Below are 17,276 nucleotides of genomic sequence, written 5' to 3' on the forward strand. Positions count from 1 at the left end.
TGATCCCACAATCTCATCTGATTATAAGGGAGTAATGACTGTTCATCTGGGTAAGTGGGTGGGCTCTAGGCCATCCTATCAGCCAATCAGGGCTGTGTTTGTTTCCCTAACACCCACACGATCAACGGCCAAAAGAGGCTCAGGGAAATACATTATAAAAAATATACTTTTTACGTAATTTCATCAAATAAACACACACAGTGATTTATTAGAAGTACAGTGATTATAAAAAAATAAACATTGAAATAACTGCTTGGGGGCCTTAAGTTTGACTTTATATTTTCACATACAGTATGTTACAGTTGGTACAAAACAGAGCAGCACGTATTGCACTTAGATGTACACGGAGGGCAAATGTCAACGACATGCATGTCAATCTCTCCTGACTCAAAGTTGAGGAGAGATTGACTGCATCACTATTGGTCTTTGTGTGAGATGTTGATGTGTTGAAGCTACTGAACTGTCTGTTTAGGCAGTTGGTTCACAGTTCAGACACTCATTGGTACCAGACAAGACATGCAACCAGAGGTCCCTTCACATTCCCCAGGGCCAGAACAGAGGCTGGGAAACACAGTATTAAATAGAGCCATGACTACATGGAACTCTCTGCCACCCCAGGTAACTCAAACTAACAGATACAAGACCATCTAATTGCAGGATGGAGACTGTGAAGAGACACAGACATGTTTATGCATTTTGTATTTTATATTATGTATGTGATACGTGGTTAGGATACGACTTTGATATGTGGTTGTCTCGTCTGGCTATCTTAAGATGAATCCACTGGCTGTGGGTCACTGTGGATGGGAGCGTCTGCTGTATGGCTCAATTGTAATGTAAATGTAGTTCTGTATATTATGTACTTTATTTGTTATTTTGTTTCATGTTTGGACCCTATTGTGATTTTTTTTCAGTACATATGTGGCAATTATTTATTTCAGAAAACTAGTTCCCTCTATTGCTCTAGGTCATTGGACACCGTTAGACATGCACCTGGTTATTCTTGTAACTGTTATTGCCAACTATGGTTACACCGCTTGGGTTTTTTCCAGAACAGGGGTTCCCCTTTCAGTGGAGTCAGCAGGATGTCATGTACTGGTTAATCCTGTAGAGTGCCAAGGTCTGTTGCTATGAAACTATTTCTGTGACTCTACAGGTTGCATGTCCTAATATGAAGGCAATAAAATAACAGTGGCTAAATGCCAGTGGTGATAAGCCATTAAGAGGAGTTACTATGAGCATGACATAAGAAGGACAAATGTATAAGTATTCTGTGCCAAGGTTGGAAGGCAGTTGTTTTCATGATTCCAGCTCGGCTTTTATTATGAAGTAATAAAAAGTCTATTTGAACTCACATGCTCCGGTATTTGTGAAATTTGATTGACCAAATATTTCCACGACAACCCCAGGAAGAGTAGTTGCAACAGCTAAAGGGGATCCTAATAAATAGTAAATACTACTAAATACATCAATGTGAAAATTTAAATGTTTATTAATGTGCGTTGTCCCTGTCAACTAGATACATAAACACACTGCCTCTCAAAATTATTTTTCATTTGCCTGAGAAAATTACTATGATTGGTGGTCATATGGTGAACTGATAAAACAGTCTCTTCCTGTATGTCTGTAACCCTGGTGCTGGACTCCACCTAGTGATGGTCTATAGTCTTTGCAGTCTTTGACTTCTGTCCAGTGGGACAGAGGGGTAATACTCACCATCAATGTTGCCTCTAAACTGCACCTCGCGCTGGCGAGCAGTACCCCCGAGACTGCCATGCAGAAGAAATATCAGCACACGGAGAGAAGCATGAGATTGAACTTTACTCAACTTTCTAGAGCTGTAGTAACCAACCGGTGGATTGCAATCGACTGGTCGATCTCTGAGCATTTCTGTACAACGCCCAACGATAAAGCCTTGTGTTCCTATTTTTTTTACTGTCTCGGGCTGTTATTCATCTTGGGCTGTTAGCGGTAGGAGAATTGTTGCCATGTGGAACCATTTCATGTGTCTGAAGGTTCAAACTCTGCCTTCCCGGCGGGCCCAGAGAGCAAATCAAGTGCACTAAATAGGGCTACCGCTGGCCAATCGGATGGCTTAGAATACCGTGTCTGCAGTAACCTAGCAGGCGTAAGAGAAAGCTTCAGAAAAAATCCTAGTGTGAGAATTCAAAACATTTAAAACCATGACTAGAAAGAGGCTGTCAACGAATACAGCAAATGGCTGTGATATGTGGTTGTCCCACCTAGCTATCTTAAGATGAATGCACTAACTGTAAGTTGTTCTGGATAAGAGCGTCTGCTAAATGACTAAAATGTAAAAAGTAGAACTGCTGTTTTTATGAGTGAGTTCATGTTTAACTTCTTACTCGCCACTGTCAACACTTTGTATTCAACACTTTTATAAGCCACAAAATACGCATTCTTCCTATTTCCACTCAGCGCTACAACAAGCACTGCAGCAGTAATGAATGAGTAGGAAAGTGTATCTATAGGCTTGCGTTGATGTTATTATTAGCGCATTGGGTCTTTTTTAATATCGAGGAATATTTAACTTTCTCTGTTCATAGGAATAACATTAATTTGTTCCTGAGGCAGAAATAATGCTGTGCGACTCGAGTTTTGCCATCAGCTGAAAGAAGGTGTCCCTTTTTGGTCAGTGTCAGTGGAGGAAAGGGAGAGAGGAGGGATGTTGAGAAACGAACCCTCTGTTTGCTGCTGTCTCCCTCCGCTGAAACTGACCATCAGATACAGGCATCAACAGCCCAGTAAAATACAAATAAAAAGTACATTATTTAATTGTATGCACACTCAGTTGTGCCTCACAAGTAATACAACAAAGGATGTATTACCGGTGTGATCATACAGCCTACCTCAAATTTTGAAATAATATTTTTTGAATGGCCCGGACAACAATGCATTGGCAGGGCAATTCAAGCAAAGCAAACATGCGATGATAATGTATCGGGCTTAAATTGTAGCTTACTGCACAAACCTCATTGCTGCAGAACTGTTTTTATTGGTTAATGTTGCATAGGCTTATGTTTTGTAAGTCATGCTAAAAAGAACCTGAGCTTGTCACAGTATCCAACGAAGGTGGCGCCCCTCCTCGGTCGGGCGGCGCTCGGCGGTCGTCGTCGCCCGGCCTATTAGCTGCCACCGATCTATGTTTCTGTCTTTTGGTTTTGTCTGTCTATCCCGCACCTGTTTCGTGTCTGTCATTAGTGGGGGTTATTTAGTGTGTATTTTCAGTTTGGGTTCTCGTACGGGATTGTTTATTGTCCACTCAGGACAGTTGTGTGTGTGGCCTGTTTCGCTGGCCTGTGTCAGATTTATTGCCGGGCTGCGCCCCGTGCGCTTTTTTCTCGTGTTTATTTTGGGAATGTGTTTTCCCTGGCGGACTTTATTGAGCGCCCTCTGCCTTTCGGCTATTGTGTTTTTTCCCGTTGCATTAAAACACTGTTGCTCCGGCCCTCTGACTCCTGCGCCTGATTCCGCATCTCCACTGGTCCTAGAATTCCGTGACAGAATCCCGCACCACTCATGGAGTCAGCAGGAGCAGAAGCGCCGTCCATGGCTGAGCAGGTCTCTCAACACGCCAGCCTCCTCCACCGCCTAGGCTCGGCCATGGACCAGGTGTTGGCCCGGTTGGAGAGCTGGGAGAGAGGTGCTTCCCCAGCCAGACCAGCTCCGGTTCCTCACCCTGCGCCCCTACCCACACCCACTGAAGCGGGTGCCGGCAGTATCCGGATCACACCTCCCAGGGAGTTCGATGGGACGGCCGCTGGGTGCAAGGGGTTCTTGCTCCAGTTGGAACTGTACCTGGCGACCGTCCGCCCCCCTCCCTCCGACGAAGAGAGGGTGAGCGTCCTCGTCTCGTGTCTCACGGGTCGAGCCCTGGAATGGGCCAATGCGGTCTGGGATGGTCCAGACTCGGCTCGGGGCGACTACCCTGAGTTCACCCACCACTTCCGGGCGGTTTTCGATCATCCCCCAGAGGGCAGGGCGGCGGGTGAGCGGCTATTTCATCTGAGACAGGAGACGAGGAGCGCTCAGGATTTCGCCCTGGAATTCCGGACTCTCGCCGCTGGATCGGGGTGGAACGAGCGGGCCCTGATAGACCACTATAGGTGTAGTCTTCGTGAGGACGTCCGCCGGGAGCTGGCTTGTAGGGACAACACCTCCACACTAGACCAACTGGTGGATTTGTCCATTAGATTGGACAACCTACTGGCTGCCCGGAGACGTTCCAGTCGGGGCATGTTCGTTCCGCCTCCCAGTCCTCCTGCTCCACAGCCCATGGAGATAGAGGGGGGCTGCGTCGAGGAGGACCGGAGGGGGGGTCTCTCCTGCACCCGCTGTGGGCGCAGAGGACACACTGTGGACCGGTGCTGGAGAGGTCCACCTGGGAGTTTCGGAGGGCAGGCAGAGCACTACTTCGACCCCCCAGGTGAGTCCGCACCAGCCACACCCAGAGCCCCCTGTTGACCACATGTACACCTCCATTTGTTTTCCTGATTTTTCCCCTCACTTTCAGTATAGGGCACTAGTCAATTCAGGTGCAGCTGGGAGTTTTATGGACCGTGGGTTAGCTAAGAGATTAGGGATTCCCCTGGTTCAGCTGGACCACCCCTTCCCCGTGCATGCCCTAGATAGTCGACCGCTAGGGTCAGGCCAAGTAGGGGAGGTCACAGTGCCACTGGTTATGCAGACGTGGGGGGGTCATGAGGAACGTATCAGCCTGTTTCTCATTGACTCCCCAGCGTTTCCGGTGGTACTGGGAATCCCCTGGCTAGCCACTCACAACCCTCAGATTTCGTGGAGGCAGAGGGCTCTTACGGGGTGGTCGAGGGAGTGCTCAGGTAGGTGCATAGGAGTTTCCATCGGTGCGACTACGGTGGAGAGTCCAGACCAGGTCTTGTTATAGGAATTTTAGATCTTGATGATAATAATCAATAATCAATTCGCCTTGACTAATGCCCAAGATTTGTAAGACAATGGGTAAAAATAATTAGGCAAGGACTCAGCTTTCTGCAAAAGGTTTCTGTAGCTTTATTCAGAGAACGTTCTGGCGTCAGGATAACAAAACAGTCATTATATAGTTCTTGCTTACTTACGTACATGCATTTACACACAATCTGTTGGTGACCTGCAACCCCCATAAACTTCTCACACTGTTTATCACCTTCTGGCTCAGCCTGTTCCTTTCCTTCAAGGTTAGGAACTCTCTGAGGATTTACTCCCTTGACCATCTGCTTCTCTATCTCTCTATACTAATTGCATACACACATTTCTTTCCCTCTCCAGTGGTTCCTGGACTTTCCGGAACTAATCAGACTAATCGATCCCTACATTGATCATTACATTGATTATTCATTAACCCTGCTGTATGACTAATAATTCATCATGGTTTATTGATTCATTTACCTTTATTAGATAATTCTCTTATCAGGTCTCCACCGTGCACATTCCCTCAGAGTATGCCGATTTGGCTATCGCCTTCAGTAAGACGAAGGCGACTCTATTACCCCCCCCCCCATCGACGAGGGGATTGTGCGATAAACCTCCAGGCCGACGCGGCCCTTCCTAGGAGTCACGTGTATCCTCTGTCTCAGGAGGAGACAGCGGCTATGGAGACATACGTCACTGAGTCCTTGAGACAGGGAGACATTCGGCCATCCAAGTCCCCCGTCTCCTCTAGCTTTTTTTTCGTGAAGAAGAAGGAGGGAGGTCTGCGCCCGTGCATTGACTATAGAGGTCTAAATGCTATCACAGTGGGTTTCAGTTACCCGCTACCTCTCATTGCTACGGCAGTGGAGTCATTTCACGGGGCGCGCTTCTTCACGAAATTAGATCTCAGGAGCGCGTATAACCTAGTGCGTATCCGAGATGGAGACGAGTGGAAAACCGCATTTAGTACCACATCGGGCCATTATGAGTAGCTCGTCATGCCGTATGGGTTAAAGAACGCTCCCGCTGTCTTCCAATCCTTTGTGGACGAGGTCCTTAAGGACATGCTCGGGCAGGGTGTGGTGGTGTACATCAATGACATCCTGATCTACTCCGCCACATGCGCCGAGCATGTGTCCCTGGTGCGTAAAGTGCTTGGGCGGCTGCTGGAGCATAACCTATACGTCAAGGCTGAGAAATGTGAGTTCTCCAAACGAGCCGTCTCTTTTCTGGGATACCGCATTTCCACCTCGGGGGTGGTGGTGGAATGTGACCGCGTTACGGCTGTGCGTATTGGCCAACCCCAACCACTGTGAAGGAGGTGCAGCGGTTCTTGGGGTTCGCTAATTATTATCGGAGGTTTATCCGGGGTTTTGGCCAGGTGGTGGCTCCCATTACCTCACTGATGAAGGGGGGTCCGGTGCGGCTACGATGGTCAGCAGAGGCGGACAGAGCCTTCCATCGTCTGAAGGTGCTGTTTACCAACGCTCCTGTCCTGGCGCATCCGGATCCCTCTTTGCCATTCATAGTGGAGGTGGATGCGTCCGAGGCTGGGGTAGGAGCTGTGCTATCGCAGCGCTCGGGCGTTCCTCCGAAGCTCCGCCCATGTGCATTCTTTTCCAAGAAGCTGAGCCCGGCGGAGTGCAACTATGATGTGGGGGACCGGGAGCTGTTAGCCGTGGTCAGGGCTTTGACGGTGTGGAGACATTAGCTTGAGGGGGCACGTCACCCTTTTCTCATCTGGACCGACCACCGTAACCTGGAGTATATCCGGGCAGCGAGGAGGCTTAACCTCTTACATCTAGACGTTCCGCTAGAGGAACACCACTCCAATATCCAATGATAGGGCGTGGCGCGAAATACAAACTCCTCGAAAATCCCAAAACTTCAATTTTTCAAACATATGACTATTTTACACCATTTTAAAGACAAGACTCTCCTTTATCTAACCACACTGTCCGATTTCAAAAAGGCTTTACAACGAAAGCAAAACATTAGATTATGTCAGGAGAGTACCCAGCCAGAAATAATCAGACACCCATTTCTCAAGCTAGCATATAATGTCACAAAAACCAAAACCACAGCTAAATGCAGCACTAACCTTTGATGATCTTCATCAGATGACACACCTTCAGTTCTGTTATACTCAGACACCATTCAAACAGTTTTAGAAACTTTGGAGTGTTTTCTATCCAAAGCCAATAATTATATGCATATTCTAGTTTCTGGGCAGGAGTAATAACCAGATTAAATCGGGTACATTTTTTATCCGGCCGTGAAAATACTGCCCCCTATCCATAACAAGTTAATGTGAAACTATGCAAGACATACAATAAACTATAAACAAAACAACAAACCGTGACGACAGAGTTAGTGCATGTTGCACACATGCACTAACTCAAAATAAGATCCCACAAACAACAGGTGGGGAAAAGGCTGCCTAAATATCATCCCCAATCAGAGACAACGATAGACAGCTGCCTCTGATTGGGAACCATATCAGGCCAACATAGAAATAAGTAACATAGATTTCCCACCCTAGTCACACCCTGACCTAACCAAATAGAGAATAAAAGGGATCGACGACTCACTGCGAGCTCACAGAACAGGGCTCCGGGCAGCCGAGCGGAAATGGAGGAAAACTCGCCTCCCTGCGGACCTGGCATCCTTTCACTCCCTCCTCTCTACATTTTCCTCTTCTGTCTCTGCTGCTAAAGCCACTTTCTACCACTCTAAACTCCAAGCATCTGCCTCTAACCCTAGGAAGCTCTTTGCTACCTTCTCCTCCCTCCTGAATCCTCCTCCCCCTCCCCCCCTCCTCCCTCTCTGCGGATGACTTCGTCAACCATTTTGAAAAGAAGGTTGACGACATCCGATCCTCGTTTGCTAAGTCAAACGACACCGCTGGTCCTGCTCACACTGCCCTACCCTGTGCTTTGACCTCTTTCTCCCCTCTCTCTCCAGATGAAATCTCGCGTCTTGTGACGGCCGGCCGCCCAACAACCTGCCCACTTGACCCTATCCCCTCCTCTCTTCTCCAGACCATTTCCGGAGACCTTCTCCCCTACCTCACCTCGCTCATCAACTCATCCTTGACCGCTGGCTACGTCCCTTCCGTCTTCAAGAGAGCGAGAGTTGCACCCCTTCTGAAAAAAACCTACACTCGATCCCTCCGATGTCAACAACTACAGACCAGTATCCCTTCTTTCCTTTCTCTCCAAAACTCTTGAACGTGCCGTCCTTGGCCAGCTCTCTTGCTATCTCTCTCAGAATGACCTTCTTGATCCTAATCAGTCAGGTTTCAAGACTGGGCATTCAACTGAGACTGCTCTTCTCTGTGTCACGGAGGCTCCCCGCACTGCTAAAGCTAACTCTCTCTCCTCTGCTCTCATCCTTCTAGACCTATCTGCTGCCTTTGATACTGTGAACCATCAGATCCTCCTCTCCACCCTCTCCGAGCTGGGCATCTCCGGCGCGGCCCACGCCTGGATTGCGTCCTACCTGACAGCTCGCTCCTACCAGGTGGCGTGGCGAGAATCCGTCTCCGCACCATGTGCTCTCACCACTGGTGTCCCCAGGGCTCTGTTCTAGGCCCTCTCCTATTCTCGCTATACACCAAGTCACTTGGCTCTGTCATATCCTCACATGGTCTCTCATATCATTGCTATGCAGATGACACACAATTAATCTTCTCCTTTCCCCCTTCTGACAACCAGGTGGCGAATCGCATCTCTGCATGTCTGGCAGACATATCAGTGTGGATGACGGATCACCACCTCAAGCTGAACCTCGGCAAGACGGAGCTGCTCTTCCTCCCGGGGAAGGACTGCCCGTTCCATGATCTCGCCATCACGGTTGACAACTCCCTTGTGTCCTCCTCCCAGAGTGCTAAGAGCCTCGGCGTGACCCTGGACAACACCCTGTCGTTCTCCACTAACATCATGGCGGTGACCCGATCCTGTAGGTTCATGCTCTACAACATTCGCAGAGTACGACCCTGCCTCACACAGGAAGCGGCGCAGGTCCTAATCCAGGCACTTGTCATCTCCCGTCTGGATTACTGCAACTCGTTGTTGGCTGGGCTCCCTGCCTGTGCCATTAAACCCCTACAACTCATCCAGAACGCCGCAGCCCGTCTGGTGTTCAACCTTCCCAAGTTCTCTCACGTCACCCCGCTCCTCCGCTCTACCACTGGCTTCCAGTCGAAGCTCGCATCCGCTACAAGACCATGGTGCTTGCCTACGGAGCTGTGAGGGGAACGGCACCTCCGTACCTTCAGGCTCTGATCAGGCCCTACACCCAAACAAGGGCACTGCGTTCATCCACCTCTGGCCTGCTCGCCTCCCTACCTCTGAGGAAGCACAGTTCCCGCTCAGCCCAGTCAAAACTGTTCGCCGCTCTGGCACCCCAATCGTGGAACAAGCTCCCTCACGACGCCAGGACAGCGGAGTCAATCACCACCTTCCGGAGACACCTGAAACCCCACCTCTTTAAGGAATACCTGGGATAGGATAAAGTAATCCTTCTAACCCCCCCTTAAAAGATTTAGATGCACTATTGTAAGTGGTTGTTCCACTGGATATTATAAGGTGAATGCACCAATTTGTAAGTCGCTCTGGATAAGAGCGTCTGCTAAATGACTTAAATGTAAATGTAAATGTAATCTCTAAGGTCAGGGCGTGACAGTTTCATGGTGTGCAAGTCTTTGTCATTGTAGTTTCCAAACCACTCTTGTTCTGTTATGGTATGTATTTATTTGATAATAAATCGGCTGAACTTCTTTCTGAGCGCTAGGCCTACATGTTTGTTTAAAATGACAGATTGGTGCTGTGAGAATCTCATTGCAGTGACTGGCTACAGTATGAAGAATGGTCAGTCTCCATCCACTGTGTTAATGATGAAAAGTATGAAGACAATCAGAAATACTTCTGCAAAGAGAAGACAATTTAAATGTCTAGGTGATGTGAAAGTGACAACAACCAAAAGCCAGAACGGGAGGTTCTCACTGTTCCACAACAAGACAGACAGAGTTTTCACCATGACCATCACCAGACTAACCCAAGAGGACGCTGGGAGATATCTATGTGGAGTACAGAACAACCACACATTTGATACCATGTCAGCAGTCAGGCTATGACTGCGTGTACAAAACGTTAGGAGCACTTTTCTAATAATGAGTTGCACCCCCTTATGCCCTCAGAACAGCCTCAATTTGTCAGAGCATGGACTTTCCAAGGTTTCGAAAGCATTCCACAGGGATGCTGGCCCATGTTGACTCCAATGCTTCCAACAGTTGTGTCAAGTTGGTTGGTAGTGGATCTCTACTCCGAATATCTTGTTCCATCTCATCCCACAGATAATCAATTAGATTGAGATCTGGTGACTGGGCAGGCCACTGCAGTGAGCTGAATTCACTGTTGTGTTCGTGGTCCAGACATCACTAGAGCACACAGATCATATTATCACCATTCAGATAAGTGAAGAGCATATTACTTCCTGGTACACATTATGATGCTGTGTTATTATTTAGTTATTATTAAGGCACATTTCATTCTATCACATAAACATATTTGTGTATTGTACATAGATGGATCTGGCGTCAAATCTGACTTTGGAATCAGATCCCCCCCTCTTAGTGGTGTAGTGTAAAGACATGGTGCTCCGACAACACATCTCTGTGTAATAACTACTTTAATACCAGTAGACAACATTTTGTTGTGTTAGCCCAGTGAAAAATGTCCACACATTGTCACAACAACTGTGTTTTGTGGTCCTTTGTTTTTAGCGACACCAACAATAACCACCACAAGAAAACCTGCTACAACAACAACAGCATCAAACCGAGGTTTACCAACGCTGTCATCCTTAACCACCTCCATCTCACCATCATCATCCATCTCATCATCATCATCCATCTCACCACCATCATCCATCTCACCACCATCATCCATCTCATCATCAACACAAAATGGATTTGGTAAATAAACTTTATGACTGCTTTTAAACAGGCATCTAAACACAGCCAAAAAATCTGACCACTCAGATCAGCCCCGAAAAAGATAGGATGTGAAAAGATCTGATATCCTTGGTCAAAAGACCAATTAGTGGAAAAAACTGTGTCAATGCAGCCTATGAGCCTTTTTACGCTGCACTAGTTTAAAACCAGTTTCTCAACACATCATTTTGTAATGTAAAGAGACTGATCTGGCGTCAAATCTGACTTTAGGTAATGTGTGACACTTCTATACCAGATTCCTCCTTCTGAGTGGTAGTGAAAAGACAATGTCTCTCCGATTCCACATGCCCCTGCAATAATTACTTTAATACCAGTAGACTGTCACGCCCTGACCGTAGAGATCCTTATTATTCTCTATGTTTGGTTAGGTCAGGGTGTGACTCGGGTGGGGAGGTCTATGTTTTCTGTTTCTTTGTTTTTGGGCCAGTGTGGTTCCCAATCAGAGGCAGCTGTCTATCGTTGTCTCTGATTGGGAATCATACTTAGGCAGCCTGTTTTCCACCTGTGTTTGTGGGAGGTTATTTTCTGTTTAGCATTCTGAGCCTGACAGAACTGTGCGCTTTCGTTTTTTCACCGTTTGTTATTTTGTTTGAGTGCTTCTTGTAATAAAGTATCATGAACACTTACAACGCTGCGCCTTGGTCCACTTCTCCCTCTTATGACGAGCGTTACATAGACAGCATTTTTGTTGTGTGAGGCTGCGTTTACACATTGTTGGCCACCACATCCAAGGCTAATGTCAGAACAGGAAGTAAACAGAAAAGTTACACATCTGATGAGGAAGAGAGGCAGATCTTACTTCACATATTAGTGTAAAAGGCCCTATGTAAGTTGAACAGAAGTGCTGATTGTAAAGTATGTGTTCTAATGGTACTGTTTGTGTCTGTGTTCTGATACATCAGTGGTCATCATAGTATCTGGGATTCTGGTCATGCTGCTATTGGTGCTTGTGGTCAGCCTGCTCATAGTCTATAGATGGAAACTCAACAAGGAAACAGGTGGGTAACAATCTCTCACACAGGCAAGGGGAAGTTACTCAAACCCCGTCTTCAATTCCAAGAAACCATTTGCATGTACAATCATCCTTTGGCCCTGGTTGAGAAATAGAGGTCTCATTGAGAACAGGGCTCTGAAAACCACCTGAACAGACTGCTGCGGCACAATAGTGACACGTGTGAAGTGTATGACACTCTGTGTGTGTGTTCCACAGCTGACTCCTCAGCACCCAGGGTGAACACTGGGATCAACATAGAGGTCAGTGTGTGTGCGTGCAAAGCCTGCCTGCATGCATCATTGCATGTCTGTGTGATGTGTATATATATATCTATATAAAGAGAGAGAGTTATAGATATATATATATATACTGCTCAAAAAATAAAGGGAACACTTAAACAACACATCCTAGATCTGAATGAAAGAAATAATCTTATTAAATACTTTTTTCTTTACATAGTTGAATGTGCTGACAACAAAATCACACAAAAATAATCAATGGAAATCCAATTTATCAACCCATGGAAGGCTGGATTTGGGGTCCAACTATGATGTAATGTCCTTAAAACAAGTCAAAATGAGGCTCAGTAGTGTGTGTGGCCTCCACGTGCCTGTATGACCTCCCTACAACGCCTGGGCATGCTCCTGATGAGGTGGCGGATGGTCTCCTGAGGGATCTCTTCCCAGACCTGGACTAAAGCATCCGCCAACTCCTGGACAGTCTGTGGTGCAACGTGGCGTTGGTGGATGGAGCGAGACATGATGTCCCGGATGTGCTCAATTGGATTCAGGTCTGGGGAACGGGCGGGCCAGTCCATAGCATCAATGCCTTCCTCTTGCAGGAACTGCTGACACACTCCAGCCACGAGGTCTAGCATTGTCTTGCATTAGGAGGAACCCAGGGCCAACCGCACTAGCATATGGTCTCACAAGGGGTCTGAGGATCTCATCTCGGTACCTAATGGCAGTCAGGCTACCTCTGGCGAGCACATGGAGGGCTGTGCGGCCCCCAAAGAAATGCCACCCCACACCATGACTGACCCACCGCCAAACCGGTCATGCTGGAGGATGTTGCAGGCAGCAGAATGTTCTCCACGGCGTCTCCAGACTCTGTCACGTCTGTCACGTGCTCAGTGTGAACCTGATTTCATCTGTGAAGAGCACAGGGCGCCAGTGGCGAATTTGCCAATCTTGGTGTTCTCTGGCAAATGCCAAACGTCCTGCACGGTGTTGGGCTGTAAGCACAACCCCCACCTGTGGACGTTGGGCCCTCATACCACCCTCATGGAGTCTGTTTCTGACCGTTTGAGCAGACACATGCACATTTGTGGCCTGCTGGAGGTCATTTTGCAGGGCTCTGGCAGTGCTTCTCCTGCTCCTCCTTGCACAAAGGCGGAGGTAGCGGTCCTGCTGCCGGGTTGTTGCCCTCCTACGGCCTCCTCCACGTCTCCTGATGTACTGGCCTGTCTCCTGGTAGCGCCTCCACACTACGCTGACAGACACAGGAAACCTTCTTGCCACAGCTCGCATTGATGTGCCATCCTGGATGAGCTGCACTACCTGAGCCACCTGTGGTGGTTGTAGACTCCGTCTCATGCTACCACTAGAGTGAAAGCACCGCCAGCATTCAAAAGTGACCAAAACATCAGCCAGGAAGCATAGGAACTGAGAAGTGGTCTGTGGCCCACACCTGCAGAACCACTCCTTTATTGGGGGTGTCTTGCTAATTGCCTATAATTTCCACCTGTTGTCTATTCCATTTGCACAACAGCATGTGCAATTTATTGTCAATCAGTGTTGCTTCCTAAGTGGACAGTTTGATTTCACAGAAGTGTGATTGACTTTTAGTTACATTGTGTTTAAGTGTTCCCTTTATTTTTTTGAGCAGTGTATATACATATAGAGAGAGAGAGAAAGCATGTTCTAATCTATGTTCTTCCGTCTCTCATCATGTCCTTATGTCCCTCCTCCTTTTCCTCCTCTCCAGGGTTGTCATGGTGATGGTGACAATAAGGAGGTAAAGGACCACACCAGCTCAGGTAGTGAGACCACCACCATCTACTCCACCGCCAACTTACCCACAAGCCCCTCTGACTGTCTCAACTACGCCAGCGTCAACTTCCACAAGAACCCCAGCTGCCCCAATGAAGCCACTGCCGCCATCGCTAAAGAGGGCACCTCTTCTGGTGACTATGCCACTGTCAACGTCAGTCAAAAGCCTGCCTACTCTACTGTCAATCATCCACACAGCTCCTCTGAGGCTCCTCCCATCTACTCCACATTGAGCATAACCAGAGACACCTGAGTCACTGACAACCAATCACAAGGGACATACACTCACTGGCAACCAATCACAAGAAACATGTCATGAACTACTTTTACCACTAACAGCCTCTTGAGCACTGAGCTCTGTTTTTAGCAGACAGCTGCATAATGTGCTTCATGTCCTCACAATCAGATGTTACCCTGACTTCTCTCTTCCATCAGATGTGTTTCCCTGACTTCTCTCTTTCCATCAGATGTGTTACCCTGACTTCTCTCTTCCATCAGATGTGTTACCCTGACTTCTCTCTTCCATCAGATGTGTTACCCTGACTTCTCTCTTCCATCAGATGTGTTTCCCTGACTTCTCTCTTCCATCAGATGTGTTAACCTGACTTCTCTCTTCCATCAGATGTGTTTCCCTGACTTCTCTCTTCCATCAGATGTGTTTCCCTGACTTCTCTCTTCAACTTGTCTTAATGTCAGTTAATTTTTTGTTCATATCTGCAGATAAATATTGGCTCACTATTTGGCAAGCATTGAAAAAGGTATCACACGTTTTTGACCAAGGCATTGTAACAGTCTATTAATGTTTTTTTTACAAATGTATAATTGATTAAATAACCATGAATGATGTATTTGGAAAGTCCTTATAAAGGGTGCCTTTAAAAACACCCCCTTTTAGCTTGGCCTTTAACCAGTGATTGTTTTAGACATCCTCTGTGTTTTATGTTATTTTATTCATCCTTTTTACTGCTTCCTGTTTGCTTCTACTTTTTTAATGTGATTGTTTTATTGTGTTGCGATTGTAAATGCAATTTAAATTAAAGGATAAGTGCAGATAACTTCCTTTTTATGATATTACCACACTATGAGGTGGAAATAACACTAGGAAATTGTGAAAATTATGATAATTACCTTTTTGTGTGAGAGCTGTTTTAAAAGAATGCCTGGAATTTCAGCCTGTTCATGATCCCACAATCTCATCTGATTATAAGGGAGTAATGACTGTTCATCTGGGTAAGTGGGTGGGCTCTAGGCCATCCTATCAGCCAATCAGGGCTGTGTTTGTTTCCTAACACCCACACGATCAACGGCCAAAAGAGGCTCAGGGAAATACATTATAAAAAATATACTTTTTACGTAATTTCATCAAATAAACACACACAGTGATTTATTAGAAGTACAGTGATTATAAAAAAATAAACATTGAAATAACTGCTTGGGGGCCTTAAGTTTGACTTTATATTTTCACATACAGTATGTTACAGTTGGTACAAAACAGAGCAGCACGTATTGCACTTAGATGTACACGGAGGGCAAATGTCAACGACATGCATGTCAATCTCTCCTGACTCAAAGTTGAGGAGAGATTGACTGCATCACTATTGGTCTTTGTGTGAGATGTTGATGTGTTGAAGCTACTGAACTGTCTGTTTAGGCAGTTGGTTCACAGTTCAGACACTCATTGGTACCAGACAAGACATGCAACCAGAGGTCCCTTCACATTCCCCAGGGCCAGAACAGAGGCTGGGAAACACAGTATTAAATAGAGCCATGACTACATGGAACTCTCTGCCACCCCAGGTAACTCAAACTAACAGATACAAGACCATCTAATTGCAGGATGGAGACTGTGAAGAGACACAGACATGTTTATGCATTTTGTATTTTATATTATGTATGTGATACGTGGTTAGGATACGACTTTGATATGTGGTTGTCTCGTCTGGCTATCTTAAGATGAATCCACTGGCTGTGGGTCACTGTGGATGGGAGCGTCTGCTGTATGGCTCAATTGTAATGTAAATGTAGTTCTGTATATTATGTACTTTATTTGTTATTTTGTTTCATGTTTGGACCCTATTGTGATTTTTTTCAGTACATATGTGGCAATTATTTATTTCAGAAAACTAGTTCCCTCTATTGCTCTAGGTCATTGGACACCGTTAGACATGCACCTGGTTATTCTTGTAACTGTTATTGCCAACTATGGTTACACCGCTTGGGTTTTTTCCAGAACAGGGGTTCCCCTTTCAGTGGAGTCAGCAGGATGTCATGTACTGGTTAATCCTGTAGAGTGCCAAGGTCTGTTGCTATGAAACTATTTCTGTGACTCTACAGGTTGCATGTCCTAATATGAAGGCAATAAAATAACAGTGGCTAAATGCCAGTGGTGATAAGCCATTAAGAGGAGTTACTATGAGCATGACATAAGAAGGACAAATGTATAAGTATTCTGTGCCAAGGTTGGAAGGCAGTTGTTTTCATGATTCCAGCTCGGCTTTTATTATGAAGTAATAAAAAGTCTATTTGAACTCACATGCTCCGGTATTTGTGAAATTTGATTGACCAAATATTTCCACGACAACCCCAGGAAGAGTAGTTGCAACAGCTAAAGGGGATCCTAATAAATAGTAAATACTACTAAATACATCAATGTGAAAATTTAAATGTTTATTAATGTGCGTTGTCCCTGTCAACTAGATACATAAACACACTGCCTCTCAAAATTATTTTTCATTTGCCTGAGAAAATTACTATGATTGGTGGTCATATGGTGAACTGATAAAACAGTCTCTTCCTGTATGTCTGTAACCCTGGTGCTGGACTCCACCTAGTGATGGTCTATAGTCTTTGCAGTCTTTGACTTCTGTCCAGTGGGACAGAGGGGTAATACTCACCATCAATGTTGCCTCTAAACTGCACCTCGCGCTGGCGAGCAGTACCCCGAGACTGCCATGCAGAAGAAATATCAGCACACGGAGAGAAGCATGAGATTGAACTTTACTCAACTTTCTAGAGCTGTAGTAACCAACCGGTGGATTGCAATCGACTGGTCGATCTCTGAGCATTTCTGTACAACGCCCAACGATAAAGCCTTGTGTTCCTATTTTTTTTACTGTCTCGGGCTGTTATTCATCTTGGGCTGTTAGCGGTAGGAGAATTGTTGCCATGTGGAACCATTTCATGTGTCTGAAGGTTCAAACTCTGCCTTCCCGGCGGGCCCAGAGAGCAAATCAAGTGCACTAAATAGGGCTACCGCTGGCCAATCGGA

The 17,276-nt window shown here is 46.4% G+C and overlaps 1 protein-coding gene across 1 annotated transcript; it reads left to right on the top strand.

Moving 5' to 3' along the window:
- Positions 1-113: 113 nt before the first annotated feature.
- Positions 114-15,063, top strand: LOC106596963 (uncharacterized). Its single transcript, XM_045714513.1, has 5 exons — positions 114-618; positions 10,733-10,924; positions 11,866-11,961; positions 12,174-12,217; positions 13,944-15,063. Exons 1-5 carry the CDS (start codon positions 597-599, stop codon positions 14,259-14,261), a joined length of 672 nt encoding a protein of 223 aa, XP_045570469.1. The 5' UTR covers positions 114-596; the 3' UTR covers positions 14,262-15,063.
- Positions 15,064-17,276: the final 2,213 nt, after the last annotated feature.

This window comes from Salmo salar, chromosome ssa03 (genome assembly GCF_905237065.1).
Source record: "Salmo salar chromosome ssa03, Ssal_v3.1, whole genome shotgun sequence".
NCBI classification, from domain to species: domain Eukaryota; kingdom Metazoa; phylum Chordata; class Actinopteri; order Salmoniformes; family Salmonidae; genus Salmo; species Salmo salar.

Coding starts and splice junctions, on each gene's coding strand:
- LOC106596963 (XM_045714513.1), top strand. CDS start 597: ATGGAACTCTCTGCCACCCCAG. Junction 11,962..12,173: donor GAAACTCAACAAGGAAACAG/GTGGGTAACAAT, acceptor TGTGTTCCACAG/CTGACTCCTCAGCACCCAGG. Junction 12,218..13,943: donor ACACTGGGATCAACATAGAG/GTCAGTGTGTGT, acceptor CCTCCTCTCCAG/GGTTGTCATGGTGATGGTGA.